The 13,475-nt window shown below is 28.5% G+C and overlaps 4 protein-coding genes across 7 annotated transcripts in view; 2 read left to right on the top strand and 2 right to left on the bottom strand.

The window, feature by feature from the left end:
* The window catches only part of LOC132908901 (histone demethylase UTY), a 154,136-nt gene extending 149,087 nt beyond the window's left edge, over positions 1 to 5,049 (bottom strand). For both annotated transcript variants that reach the window (XM_060963322.1, XM_060963323.1), the window contains exons 1-3: positions 4,763 to 5,049; positions 4,047 to 4,300; positions 3,865 to 3,973 (exon numbers count right to left, since the gene is read on the bottom strand). In XM_060963322.1, coding sequence (XP_060819305.1) covers positions 3,865 to 3,973; positions 4,047 to 4,300; positions 4,763 to 4,830 — 431 coding nt within the window. In that variant the 5' untranslated portion in view covers positions 4,831 to 5,049. The remainder of the gene's footprint in view (positions 1 to 3,864; positions 3,974 to 4,046; positions 4,301 to 4,762) is intronic.
* A 693-nt stretch (positions 5,050 to 5,742) lies between these two features.
* On the top strand, positions 5,743 to 8,094 carry LOC132908907 (FUN14 domain-containing protein 1). 3 transcript variants are annotated; one of them, XM_060963353.1, is made up of 4 exons: positions 5,743 to 5,873; positions 6,429 to 6,596; positions 6,804 to 6,999; positions 7,803 to 8,094. In XM_060963353.1, exons 2-4 carry the CDS (start codon positions 6,436 to 6,438, stop codon positions 7,983 to 7,985), a joined length of 540 nt encoding a protein of 179 aa, XP_060819336.1. In that variant the 5' UTR covers positions 5,743 to 5,873; positions 6,429 to 6,435; the 3' UTR covers positions 7,986 to 8,094. The 3 variants fall into 3 exon arrangements, with proteins under 3 accessions (XP_060819336.1, XP_060819335.1, XP_060819337.1); XM_060963352.1 differs by having other exon boundaries at positions 5,863 to 6,001; XM_060963354.1 differs by lacking the exon at positions 7,803 to 8,094 and adding an exon at positions 7,092 to 7,621 and having other exon boundaries at positions 5,863 to 6,001.
* A 663-nt stretch (positions 8,095 to 8,757) lies between these two features.
* Positions 8,758 to 12,460, bottom strand: LOC132908905 (integrator complex subunit 9). The gene is made up of 10 exons (XM_060963349.1): positions 12,269 to 12,460; positions 11,864 to 12,058; positions 11,375 to 11,779; positions 11,056 to 11,302; positions 10,790 to 10,970; positions 10,488 to 10,723; positions 10,145 to 10,356; positions 9,893 to 10,078; positions 9,621 to 9,815; positions 8,758 to 9,540 (listed from the first exon to the last, which is right to left on the bottom strand). Exons 1-10 carry the CDS (start codon positions 12,275 to 12,277, stop codon positions 9,421 to 9,423), a joined length of 1,986 nt encoding a protein of 661 aa, XP_060819332.1. The 5' UTR covers positions 12,278 to 12,460; the 3' UTR covers positions 8,758 to 9,420.
* Positions 12,461 to 12,501: 41 nt separating this feature from the next.
* Positions 12,502 to 13,474, top strand: LOC132908906 (metallo-beta-lactamase domain-containing protein 1). Its single transcript, XM_060963351.1, has 4 exons — positions 12,502 to 12,652; positions 12,717 to 12,881; positions 12,974 to 13,090; positions 13,167 to 13,474. The coding sequence occupies exons 1-4, from the start codon at positions 12,502 to 12,504 to the stop codon at positions 13,364 to 13,366; spliced, it is 633 nt and encodes a 210-aa protein (XP_060819334.1). The 3' UTR covers positions 13,367 to 13,474.
* Position 13,475: the final 1 nt, after the last annotated feature.

The following is a 13,475-nucleotide window of genomic DNA, read 5'->3' as shown; positions in this document are numbered from 1 at the left end:
GTTCTATTTACTGTTGCTATTCGCAGGGTGAGTGAAAGCTAATACAAAAGCGAACGAATCTCCATAGAATTTACGATACAAAAGCAGGCGAATTAAAAAAAATTAGAAGAAACGGGGCAATTCGAGAGAAAAAGATCAAAATCCAAGGCTACATATTACGAAATAAACTTTTATTTTCATGACGTACCCTTCTACCAATTTTTCCTTGCGTTTGACGTTTCTCGATTTTATTATCGTTCATTTATGCATATTTTTTTTTTTTTTTTTTTTGGAAAATTCGAGAGTTCAAAAATTTGCAACGTGCGCATAATACGCGAAAATGTGGAAAACACCAATACAGAATAATATTTATTACGACGTATGATTCGTGAAAAAAAATTTCTATTTAGATTCCCTTTCGTAGAAACATGAATAAATATTCTATCTATCGTATCGAAGATTCTGACTTTTTTACGAATAGTATCGGAGAGACATAGAGTCGCAAAAGGGAGTCGGACATGTTTGGCGAAGGTTCTTTTTGTTTTCATAAACATGGCGAATACGCGCGCGTAATTGTCTTTTCATTCACGTGGACTACAAATAATTGCTGTTACGTACTTCCTACTTTGCACACCTGAACGGACGCTTTGAAACCCAATATATCCAAGGAAACCGCCTCACGCATCCGCACAGAGAGGATTTTCCATTCAATTTCACTCACTGAATAAGTCTGCGGTTTATCGAATAGGATAAAGACGAAAGATATTACCCTTGTACGTCACAATATGGTCGTTCCTTCCAGACAACGTCGCACGAGAAATTATAATTTCATTCTTTTATCACACGCTATGCCTAGCATTTATTAGAACAGAGCTGGTCAAATTTTCATGGGCAAAGAGTCATTTTCGAAAAATTTCTCTTCCGACCCATCCGAAGATTACTATTTTGCACTATATTACTATAAATTGTACTAAAATTAAGATCACTATTACTCTACACCAAGATTATGCATTTGTTTTGACGTTTCAAGGTTACCAACTGACCCGCAGATGTAAGACAAGAAAAAAATAGAACTATTAAGCGCAGACGTAGATTTCCCTATAAAATCCTCTATAAAATAAAATGTACGATTTTCTATCCAATTCTTTCTCTGTAAACAAAATAATATTTTCTGTTCAACTTTTTTTTTTTAGATAAAATATAAATCTCCAATCTATAAAGTTTAAACATAGCATAATTTATTATCGATACGAATAGCGATAGAATAATCATAAATTTTGTGGAAATTTAGTTAGGTTATTGAATGACTCACGCGACAAAAACAAAAAAGATTTGTGTTTTAGAAACGATCACATGATGCTGGATAAAAATAACGAGAAATTGTATGTACAAACGTAATAGGAATAAATGTGTGTTAGTAAAAAGAAATATGTCCAATTAACACGTAAATACAGATTACTGTGAAAACGTGTGACTTATGGCGGCAAATATATTGAAAATGAACAGCGTGAAATCCGCAGCAGCTTTCCCGTTAATCAGAGGATAAATGAAAAAGCGTTACTCGACCAAGTAATTTTTTAACGAGTTGTACTTTTACTGTCAGAACAGAATCCTTTTCTACATAATATGAGTTTAATGAATTACAGTGAAACTCAATCTTTAATATCCAATTTAAATAACATTATCGTCGTTTGATGTTTCTAGAAGAAAAGAAAAAGAAAAGAAAGGAAAAGGATGTAACTTTTATAAACGTTTAAGTTCATACATTTAAATTTGGAATACCATCAAGATCAATTGTATTTAAGAATAAAATAACTTTTTTTTTTTTGACGATAAAATTTTATTCTACATTTTCTACTTATATTCGCACTCGTTAATTGACCAAGTTCACATATACATGTATACCAAGAAAATTTTCGAATTCGATTTTCTCGAAAACTAAGTCTTGAACAAAACGATTTTATTTCATACCTCCGATTCCTCTTTGCACGTAGAATCATCCTCTAGTCAATATTATTACGTTGTTATAATGGACACCCTGTATTATTATATAAGTAATACTTTTGAAACAATGCTAATTACAGAAATTGGTAACGATTAGATGATATATGGTAGTCGAGTAGAATGCTGAAAGATCGAAAGGGAGTTCACTGTGAGTTTCGTTCCACGGAAATCTTGCACCATCCGAGTTAAGGAGGGTTGAACAGGAAATCGATATTCCCACTCCTAACAGTCTACAAAGCCGATTGCCTGACAGGAAATGTCAAGTTAACAGTAACAATATCTGCAGTTACATTACTTACGCCAAATTTCTAATTGATGTAATTAATTAATAACATAACACTGTTGAAATAATATTTTACAAAGTATTAAAAATAAAAAAAGAAAGAAATAAAGCAATATTTTCATTTCAATGTTAGATAGACCTAAATTTGATTCGAGCTAAAACGTAATTGATTTAAAATATCAAATTTTTATATTTTTGACACATCTTTGATTTTTATAACGCGAACTCTCATTAGTATAGTAATGTGACAACCGAACTTTTGACCTGGTCGCTGACACGGATGCTAATCAAGAATGATGAACGTAACCGCATTAAGCGATAATATTTGATGGTGCTGCAATCATACGAGCTATTTTGAAGCAACTGATGAAGAATTAATGAAAACGTTTCAATTTCTGAATTTGGCAATGCTAAATGTCACACGAGTCGCGTGCAATGATTTGCAACGAAATTCGAATATACCAGGGATAATTGATGTCGATTAAGGTTAAATTACATTTCCTGGATAGTTTTATCAAAGCGGTCGATACATATCGTAATCGATGGCTCTCGATACAATCCATAAATGGAAAAATCCATAAAAGAATTTTTTAAATAAATTCATTAAAAATGTAAGGATCTAATCATAGCACAAGTTTTACATTTTCTCTAAATTAGACGTACTTGCAATGTGTTAAAAAAATTCATAAATACATAACGAAGAATTCTTTAAAAACTGTAATAACTTTGCTCAGCGATAAGAAATAACGAATGTAGTAATTCAGTGCACTAACTATGAATATAATGCATTAATAGCGAAAATTATCATTCTGGCCATTGAAATAAATACGTACTTGGCCTATTATTTCCCCCACGCGCTTTCCTAGTCGCCATATCCATGAAATGACTCGACACGTAGGCACATTTCGCTCTATTTCAGCGAAATTAGCGACACCTGTTGTTGCATTCGCTTGCTGATAACTCATTCCGTAATTTCTGAAAGTAATCTACCTTATCGAACTTTACCGTTCTACTTTATCGATATCGAGAAACAAAACCACATTACCTACAGGATTTTGCGCGAAATTAAAAAAATACAGGATACAAGATGAGAACGATGAACCCTATGTGTACATCGTCTAAGAAGAGGCCGACGCCCCCTTTTCAAGGTGAACAACTCTCATGAGAGATTACAACATTTTTCTGTAGAGATTTTTATTCAAATTTTATCCTCCCATTTCAAAGCACTAGTTTAAATAAACTACTATTGTGATTTCTTTCTAATAACGGGTTACTACGATTTTGATGGTTTTAATCATCATAAAAAATGGTGATATTAACGCAAATATAAGTTTCCTATTTCCAAAGTATTTTAATATACTTGTTATTCCTAGCAAATGTTCTTCTGTATAAAATTATCACTATATTGTATTTGAAAGCTTTAAACCACATATTGAAATTGAAAATATTCTTTATTTATCTTATTCAATGTAAAATAATAGCGAAGAAGCAGAATGAAATATTATGTATGTACAAGAAAACACAAACATGCAAAATAATGGAAAACAATTATGAAACAAAATACTACTGAATGAAAAAGTTATATCACTATCACTTACCATTGAAAAGCATTGAAGTGGTAGTAAACAAGCCCTTGACCATATAAAAATGAAGCATCTTTCCAATAGTCCCCTTTTAACGAGTAAAATTTTTGATATGCCGACATGGCTGTTGAAATTAAAAGAAATGTAAAATATTGTAACTGAAAAGCAATAAAAACTTATCACAAACAATTAATTACCTTTACTATAATCTTCTAAAAGTAAGTGAAAATGCCCTAGTTTACAATATGTTTTAGGATCGATACTAATTCCTTTGTCTTCGTCATCGTCCTTTAATTCATCAGGATTCATTTTTGTACTATCTGCTTTTCTACGTTGCTTTTCAGCTTGTGCTTGGACTAGCATCCTTTCTAGATATTTAATCGCACGAACAACTAAAGCTTTTTTCTTTGTTTGCTCTGGTGAGTTTAATTTCAAAAACCCAAATTGTCGACTGCACACATATTGAAAAAATACATTGGTTAATTAAAAGATTATAATAAGAACCTCTTATATAAGCACAAATGACACTGCACATTATTTATTGTTGCTTTATAATAAATTTTTAACAACGTACACATAAACAAGAAGCTCACATTAATAGTTTCGTTTATATAACGTTATAAACACATTTTCATGTGTCAACTAATATATTAGAGATTACGGACAAATACATTATGAATTATAAAAACAAAATGACATTTTAATCATATTCGTTGTATTCAAACGCATGGAAAAGGATGTCAGTGGGGAGCAAGCGCTTCCAAATGAACCGATCAAATTACGCGCCTATTCTGTCAAACAAACTTTTAGGTTATATTTTGATAGAAGAGCGAGGAAACTACGATTGATATAAAGCAAAGTAAGAGGACAAAACGAGCTTTATTAGAATAGATTTTATTCACTTCAAAATCACCTGTCTAACTCAGATAATATCTGTAATTCTTGAGGGGTCAAGTTGATATCGTCAGTATCTTGGGCCATTTTCGTGCTCGGTAAATATACTCATTAAAAACAGGAAGGACACATGTTTACACTTAGAACAGGCCGCTTTCTACGAAAATCCGAGAGTTTTCACGGTTTATACTCTCGACACCTCGTCACCTCATCGGGACGATAAGTTTTTAAAAGCGGCGATCAGGTTAAATCAGGATGGCGAATCACGCTACGGAAGACCATTACCATGGTTCATGTCGACATGTAATTCCGGCATCACAGAACATTGTTCTCTGAAACGTCTCAAAAGCGCGCGGAAAGTTAAACAATTTGACCTATATATTCTGATGCATATGGAAACTTATTTAATTCTCAACTTGTTAATCATAAAATATAATTCGAGCTTATCAAGTCATTAAATCAATGAAGATCGGTACTTAAAAATAATAAATAGACCGCGATTTTTTATGCAAATTCATATTCTTGAAAATGTAATTAAAAAAGAAAATCGTAGTAGAAAATTATTTTACCTTTATAGAAAGCACTATATTTTGGGTATTTTATACTTTTTTTCGTATTATGTGCATTCTGCGCAAATTTATGCCTTCAACTTTTCTATAAATGTATAAAAATTCACAATATAATAATACATTTAATTTATTATAATGAATATATAAAGGTCAGGGACCAAACCTAACAAGAAAATAAGTAGTGAATAATAAATTGATCTATCTTTTATTATTCGTAAAATCTGATAAAATCTACTACTTAGATTTTCGATTTTTCTAAGAAATTACTCTATGATTCGTGTAATTAAAAAAATTATTTTAGATTAAATTTATTCTAATTAATATTATTTATCTTTCTAATTCTTAATCCTTCAATTCACAATATGGCATATCAATTCATACATTTTTATATTATTAAAATATCAAATATTATAGACGGTTACGTCGTGATTTCGCTATTTTAACGTCTTCGTCAGTTTTTGAACTCGAACGATCGTTGCAGAGTACCAGAAATTTTGTCACATTGATCTAAGCTCAAAGACATTAATTTTATTTAAATACTTCGGTAATCGAAAAAATTAGGTGAGCCTCGCATATGTAAATACTAAGCGCTATGAAATATTATGTAATTTAAGGACACATCTGAAATATATCATGTCCAAAGTGTACAAGAAAAAAATCAAGTCAGGAGCAACAAAATTATTTAAACGGTAGACAGTTCTCGTTTTTCACTGTATTTCGAAATGTTTTGTTTCTATTTTTAATATTCTATCTACACGTTGTAAATATAACGTGTTGATTCGAAATAAGTAATAATTTATCGTTCATTGACATTCATTATTGCAATATTTTAATAATGCTGTCATCGATATATTTTTATTCTGACGAATAGTCGAAGAAAGACTAATAGTGTTATTTAAAGACGTGAAAATAGCGTTCATACATAGTTATTTGCGTAGTAATTTGTAAAATAAACTGATATCAAGGATATCAAGCAATATAAAGAATGATATAATATTTGACAAAAAATAATATTTTTAAATAAAAAAATCATGTATTTTAAAAATTTTACAATAGCCCATGTATTTTAAAATTGTTATATTGTAGTGAGAAATTAACATTGATACATTTTTTCAGTGTGAAGATGAATCTTCCAGTAACAAAGAAAAGTAAAGATGATGCGAACAGAGGAGAATGTAGTTTAGATATTTCAAAGGAAACAAAAAGCATAATAGATAAAATCTTAGGAGATGTAAGCAAAAAATCTGCCACCAAGCAAATCATTATCGGTACAACATCAGGATGGTGAGTATTATAGATATATCAAAAACGTATTAAAACTTCTCAATTTCATTATATATCTAAGTTATTTACAATTAAAATTAAAAAAAGATGATAACTGAAGAAAGGTAATTTTAAATATCTAGAATACCTTTTGTTCATATATAATTACATGCAAAGAAAAGAACTCAATAAGAAAAGTATCTAACTTTATATAAATACTTTGTATAGGTTGACTGGTTTTGTAACAATGAAAGTTGGAAAAATTGCTGCATGTGCGGTTGGTGGTGGAATTATAATATTACAGATTGCAGCACATCAAGGATACATCAAAATTAATTGGGATAAAATTCAAAAGAAAGCTGAGAAACTATCAGATAAAGTGGAAGAGAAGGTGACAGGTGAAGGGCCAAGACTTATGGACAAGGTAAAATTCCTGATATATATATTACAATTTTTATAGGTTCAGAATATTTAATATGTCGCTATATATAAATATAATGTTAATATTATTTATAGGTAGGAACATGGTGTCGATACAATTCACTTGTGGCAACAAGCTTCATTGGTGGTTTCATTATTGGTTTAGCATCCTGAATAAGAAGCCATTAGTTGTGTACAGAAACATAGACTAACATTATATATTTATTACTTTCAATATTGACATTGTATGTTAGATATTATTTTTATCATTTTCATCATGATCATTGGTATTTAAAAACCAAAGAAACACATATTATTATTTAAATTAGTAAGATTATTTAAATCGCAGAAGACTATTTTTATTTCAATTTTTTAATATATAAGTTTATTATAGCATATATATTTCATGTATATGTAATTATAATCTAACACTTTTAAGGTAATGCGCATGCATTAAGAAGTTTTTATACATCTTCTAACCATTATACTTCAATTATACTGATTATTCGAACATATATGCAAATTTATGCATTAACTTTTGTGAAAAAAAATAACGAACATATCATAGTAAATACATTGTAAAGAGTTAGTTATATTGAACAATAAATACGATAATTTAAATTTGATTAATTGAAATTTTCTTTTCTTTTCTTTTCGTATATATCATGAAAAAATTTTTGTTTTGGAAGTTGAAATATCAATACTTTGTATATACAAATACAAATTTATATACAACATTTTACAAATATATTATTAATTGTTTCAAAATTAAATAAATTATATTAGTAACAAATTCTATTGTTTCAGGTCGAGAGATACGTTGATAGAAAGCTAGACAAAGCTGAACAATTATTGAAAAATGGTGAATCTCATACGCGCCGTTGGTACCACTCTATAACTGGTGATACCTCCTTTAAACCTACAGAATTTCACTTTTTCCTTGCATCTTTTGTAGCTGGTTTAGCACTTGGTTTTGCAACTGGCAATTAGATTTAAGTATGCTGTATTCTGAATGCATATAAAAAATTCAGATCCTTCCATTTTAAGATCAATATATAAAACTTCATAAAAATATACGTGATAAGATATAAAACCGGAACTTACGTTTTGAAAATGCTAATAATTAAGCACACCTAACAGTACATAATATAATGAAATTTTACTTCTTTATATTTGTAACTTAATAACATTTTTTTTAATACTTTACTAATTTATGTTGCTAATTTAACATTAATAACATATTTTTTATTAATACTACATTTGCCATTTTGTAACATGTTGATTAATTTTTCATTAGTTAAGTAATAATATAGATACTATAAAATGTGTTGAAATAAATACTAAAACTCGTTTTGCATTCAGAATGTAGCAAAAATAATGCAGTAATTTTAGGAAGTATATTTATAAAGTATAGAAATTGATATAATCTTATATTAACAATATTAACAAATGGTATAACTCTTTTGTACCATTTTTCTATATTTAATTAGATCTGTGAAATATATTCATATAATTTCGAACTGCTACAAAATTTTTTTATAAAAATATTCTTATTTAATTTATTAGGTAAATTATATTATTTAATTAGTATCTTATCAAAAATATAAAATGGACACAGTAGTATGAAATAAAAGATACTGTTAAAATAGAGTACTATAAACAAATTTTCCCTCAAATGATGTGTTCTGTCTTACATATAACTATAAGTTGTATGGTTTTGAATAAGATGATATAGTATTTTGTAATATTTTTTCCGTAAAGATTTTTGCATAGGATTTTTAATGAATTTACTCAAGTATTTTATGGCATGAAAAGATATAAATGAAATAAATTATGTAATACTGCCATGCTCTTAATTATTGTATTTGTAAAGATTATGTATAGATCGATATGTATGTATATATGTATGTATAAGATGTAATGCTTGCTTTGTTACAAAATATTACAACAGTAAGTGCAAAATTTTTAATTGTAACCATTGAATGTAATTATTGCATTATAAGGTAACTGAAACTATTTTATACCAAGAATTTTATTGTGCTATGCTATGACAGCGCTTGCTATTTTCATTCTATTTTCTCAATACTATATATATAATTATGTATATATAATTATTTTAATCATTAGTAAATGAGTCAAACAAATATAAATATTTAAAATGATCGTTATACGATCGTAAAATTTAACGTATCTTTTGTAACATCTGAAATATTATTTTGTAACACATTAAGTTTCACATCCTATATATGCAAGATAAAGGCAAGAAGATATATTGACATATATCTTTGTAGCTTATGATTAATCAAAAGTACTTAGAATGAATATTATTCTGTGTGCTATATAAGTCAAAATCTCATTTATAAATAAAATTAAATTATAATAAAATTTTAACTATATGAAAGAATAATACTATTTACTTCTTATTTTAAAATCTCTTAAGGCACTGCATAATAATAGACCTTAATCGTCTCCTAATCTTTTGATCACCATTACAAAATATATGTGTCGAATTATCCCCTATTTGAATCAAAGTATCTTCATCTTGCTGTAAACATGAACAGTAAAATAAGAATAAATAAAAGAAAATTTTATATTTTAAGAAGAAAGTATTTAATAAATTCTTACTAAATGAATACTGGTCGCAGTTGGACTATGTTGTAACTTGGCTCCTTGAATGCCTTCTTGATTAAGCTTTTGAAGGAGTTCTTGTGGATCCAAATTGCCATACTCATGTTTTCTTTCTTTAAGAACTTCTTCCTTAATTGGTGCAGGTGAACTGGAAGACGCTTTACGTTTTCCACTAGGTCTATCTTCAATACTCTAATAACAAAGTTCATGGTTAATGAAACATGTTTTTCAATTACATACTTATTAAATTTCATTTTAATAATACATACTTTTATTGTATATACGTTATCCTTAACTTCCAGTTCACCAGTAACAGAAGCAAGACTTAAACCAGGACGAATTTCATTAGGTATTATATTTCCAGCTAATTCTGGCTCAATAAACACCCGCCCTTTCTTTCTTTTTAAAGGCAATTTTATAACTTCACCTCTTTTGAAAGTGATTAAAGCTTTTTCCTTAGATGTAAAATAAGTTAAATGAAATAATCTGCATATAACACATCATTAAAAAAATACACTTACCCCTACAGGTTCTATAACAAGATCTGTTCTATGTGGAGCAGTTATTGGTGGTTGTGTATAACACTCAGGTATAACTAAATGTTCTGGTTTCAAATCCCTAATTAATTTATTAGCTTGAGTAAAATTAAGAGATGTGTCAATTGGACAATGCACTGCTTTCATAGCTAATGGTTGAAATGGTGCCAAAGCATCTAAATATGGAAAATCTGGTTCTGAAATGATAATTATTGTCTATAAAGCTTTTTACAAATCACATCATAATAATAGTCATATATATATGACGAATAATGTATTATAATATACTATAAATTATATTTAATATAATATATAACAATAGATATACCTGTGAAAATTATGGTATGTTGTGGATTATTACCCCATAACTGAACAAAATGAACTGCATCTCCAAATCTAAGACTGGGATGACCACAAAAGACAACACAAGGTTGTCTATAATCAGAACTAAAACCTTCAGCATATATAGATGTAAAATGTTTTAATCTGGCATTTTTAACAAGAAAAGCATGTGGAAATGGTTCCTCAGGAAGATAAACTTTATTTTGTTTATTTGTTGACAACCTGCAATAATTTTAAAATAAATAATTTAAATAGTCCTGATACTTATTTATTTAATATAAAACATACCACTCAGCTAAAATATTTGAATATGCTAAAGATGTTTCAGCTACTGGTGATATAAAAAATAAGGGAACTTGTGAGAAACCAGACTTATCCAAATGAGTACTAAGACATTCAAATAAATCATATACAACTCCAGATGGATAACACGGTATTAAAACACATCCCCCAGTTCTGAGTGTTATAGCTACAAAATTGAATTTCAATATACAACATATTAAATTAATTAAATGTTAAATAAAATATATACAATATAATATAATTCTACCTACCAACAGTCATACACAATTCTCCAAGCATAGTATCTGGATTTGCAGTAGGTGTTTGAGTTAAACCAGTTAATATTAACATGTTAGCATGTTTCAAAGTAGCTTGTTCCATAGGCCGAGGATGTGTTGTCAGTGTTGAGGATCCACTTACAAATGCAACCTTTTCATGATCACATGAAATTAACCAATTACTGCTACCCAAACAATATCCAGAGCTTATAGGAGTGACTGTTAATGCACCATATATATCCTATGAGAAGTAAAGGATTTACAAATAGCATTAAATTATATAAATATTCAAATTAACATTATGCTAACTTGCCAATTTTTGATCATATCCAACTGTTTGGATATACGATAAAGCAGTATTAACTGCTGATATTGAATATATATGTTTCCAAGATTTTGGCTTAAGAGCATCAGCTAATGGAGGAGGTAATACATGTAACATTTCCTTCCAATGTTTAGCTAATGTAGCTTTTGGAGTTTGTTCAATGAATTCTACTAGTTCTTCCATAAAAAATCGTCCAATTTGTAACGTTGGTTCTGTAGCATAAATAATGCCTTTGAAACCAGTGTCCTCTGTTATAAATGGCAAAGCCAACATACAAGTGTAATTTGATATCAAAATGGCATCAATTTCTGAAAAGTCTACTATTTTCTCTAAAGGTGGAGAAAATTCAGGGGTCGAATCTACAAATACTCTGCCGCAACATTCTTTTAGTTCCTACAAGATTGAATGTATAATATATATTGTAATATATTATATATGAAGTATAAAATTTTAAAAAATATGTGATTATATACAAACCCCTTCTATTTGCCAATCTTGGTGATTGTCACGTGGAAGCCACAAAGGTAAAGAATTAAATTTGGTGCTGGGAACCATAGGCATTGGCATGAAATGTAGTATAGATTGCATATTTAAGCCGCAATCTAACATTAAAGTAATTCCTTTGAAACTTAGAACTAAACATGGTTTTGTTGGTTCACTCGATAAACAATACTAAAAATATATTTTAAATGCATCTATTATAAAAGCACATCTAATTAATAAAAATTAATAGATATATAATATTTGAATGGTTTTAATTAGGTTGAGAAATATTTATAACTAAAACATTTGGGAAAAGATCAGTAAAAGTAATCTTCATAAATTAAATTTAATCTCCATAAATATGCTATTATATTAAAATATTACAATAATTATAATTACCAGTTTCATCTTAAATGTTATATTTTATGCTATCGATACAAATATGAACAAGTATGTTTTGATCCGACATATACATTAACATAACCACAAATGTAATGTGTTTGCTAATTTAAGCAAGCTGGTATAATTTTTCTATTTAATAATACTGCAATAGATTATATTGTGTAGAATATAAAATTACAGAGAAATAAGATCTAAAGCGTAAAAGCACTCTTTTAAATTTAATTTAAAAAATGTGCGAGGTTATTGTATTATTTAATGGTTATTCTACAAAACTTGGCAATGAAATAATGAAAGCCAATTGTTCTTGTACATTAATAAAGGCATCGAAGAATATTATCGTTGATACTATGACAGCTTGGGACCGAGAAAAAATAGTACAAGGTGTTACTGTTTATCTGACGTTTGCAAATTTTGCCGAAGTACTTAAAAAAACATTTTATTTCAGCACTTTTTAAGCATAATATTACACCTGAAAAAATTGATTATGTCGTATGTACTCATAGTCATGCCGATCATATAGGAAATAATAATCTTTTCGTAAATGCGGAACATATAATTGGAACTTGTGTTCACCGTGGTGAACTATTTTTCAATAAAAATTTTGAAGACGGTGATGTTTTTAAAATATATTTTACTATAAATTTATATCAATAATGTAAAATTAATACATAAAAATTATAATTACTAAAATATATTAAACAGGGTATAAAATTTGCCCAGAAGTTAAAGTTATAGCAACCCCTGGTCACACACCAGATGATGTTACAGTTTTAGTTGAAACTACAATTTCTGGGAGACCTACATGTTTTGCTATTACAGGTTTTATTTTTTAAAATAAATGTAGTAGCATTATAAATAGTTTATGTACATTTCTGTATTGTTATATATTTTACAGGAGATTTATTTGAAAAAGAGGAAGACATATCAGATCCATCGATTTGGAAAGAGTTAGGAACTATAGAATTACAAAAAACTCAATCACTTATGCGATCTCATGTAGTAGATTTGGCAAATCTTATAATACCTGGACATGGGCCCATGTTTGCTGTTACTGATGACATGAGAAAAATTATTAAGAGTCAAATAATTCTATAATATCATAATGTATATATGAAAATATACATTTCTGTAGCTATACTCTGTATATTTTGTAACAAGAATTTTATTTATTTGTAATATTTGATTAAATCTTACGTACACTCAC

This window comes from Bombus pascuorum, chromosome 7 (assembly GCF_905332965.1).
Source record: "Bombus pascuorum chromosome 7, iyBomPasc1.1, whole genome shotgun sequence".
Lineage (NCBI taxonomy): Eukaryota > Metazoa > Arthropoda > Insecta > Hymenoptera > Apidae > Bombus > Bombus pascuorum.
This window is presented reverse-complemented; position numbering and strand designations above follow the sequence as displayed.

Excerpts from the sequence above, each read along its gene's own strand:
- LOC132908905 (XM_060963349.1), bottom strand. Across the intron at positions 11,780-11,863 it reads AAGATTGGCAAATAGAAGGG|GAACTAAAAGAATGTTGCGG; the intron begins GTTTGTATATAA and ends TCAATCTTGTAG. Across the intron at positions 9,816-9,892 it reads ATAACGTATATACAATAAAA|AGTATTGAAGATAGACCTAG; the intron begins GTATGTATTATT and ends CTTTGTTATTAG.
- LOC132908907 (XM_060963352.1), top strand. The coding sequence starts at position 5,946 with ATGTCCAAAGTGTACAAGAAAAAAATCAAGTCAGGAGCAACAAAATTA. Across the intron at positions 6,002-6,428 it reads GCAACAAAATTATTTAAACG|TGTGAAGATGAATCTTCCAG; the intron begins GTAGACAGTTCT and ends ACATTTTTTCAG. Across the intron at positions 7,000-7,802 it reads GGCCAAGACTTATGGACAAG|GTCGAGAGATACGTTGATAG; the intron begins GTAAAATTCCTG and ends CTATTGTTTCAG.
- LOC132908906 (XM_060963351.1), top strand. The coding sequence starts at position 12,502 with ATGTGCGAGGTTATTGTATTATTTAATGGTTATTCTACAAAACTTGGC. Across the intron at positions 12,653-12,716 it reads CCGAGAAAAAATAGTACAAG|CACTTTTTAAGCATAATATT; the intron begins GTGTTACTGTTT and ends ATTTTATTTCAG. Across the intron at positions 12,882-12,973 it reads CAATAAAAATTTTGAAGACG|GGTATAAAATTTGCCCAGAA; the intron begins GTGATGTTTTTA and ends TATATTAAACAG.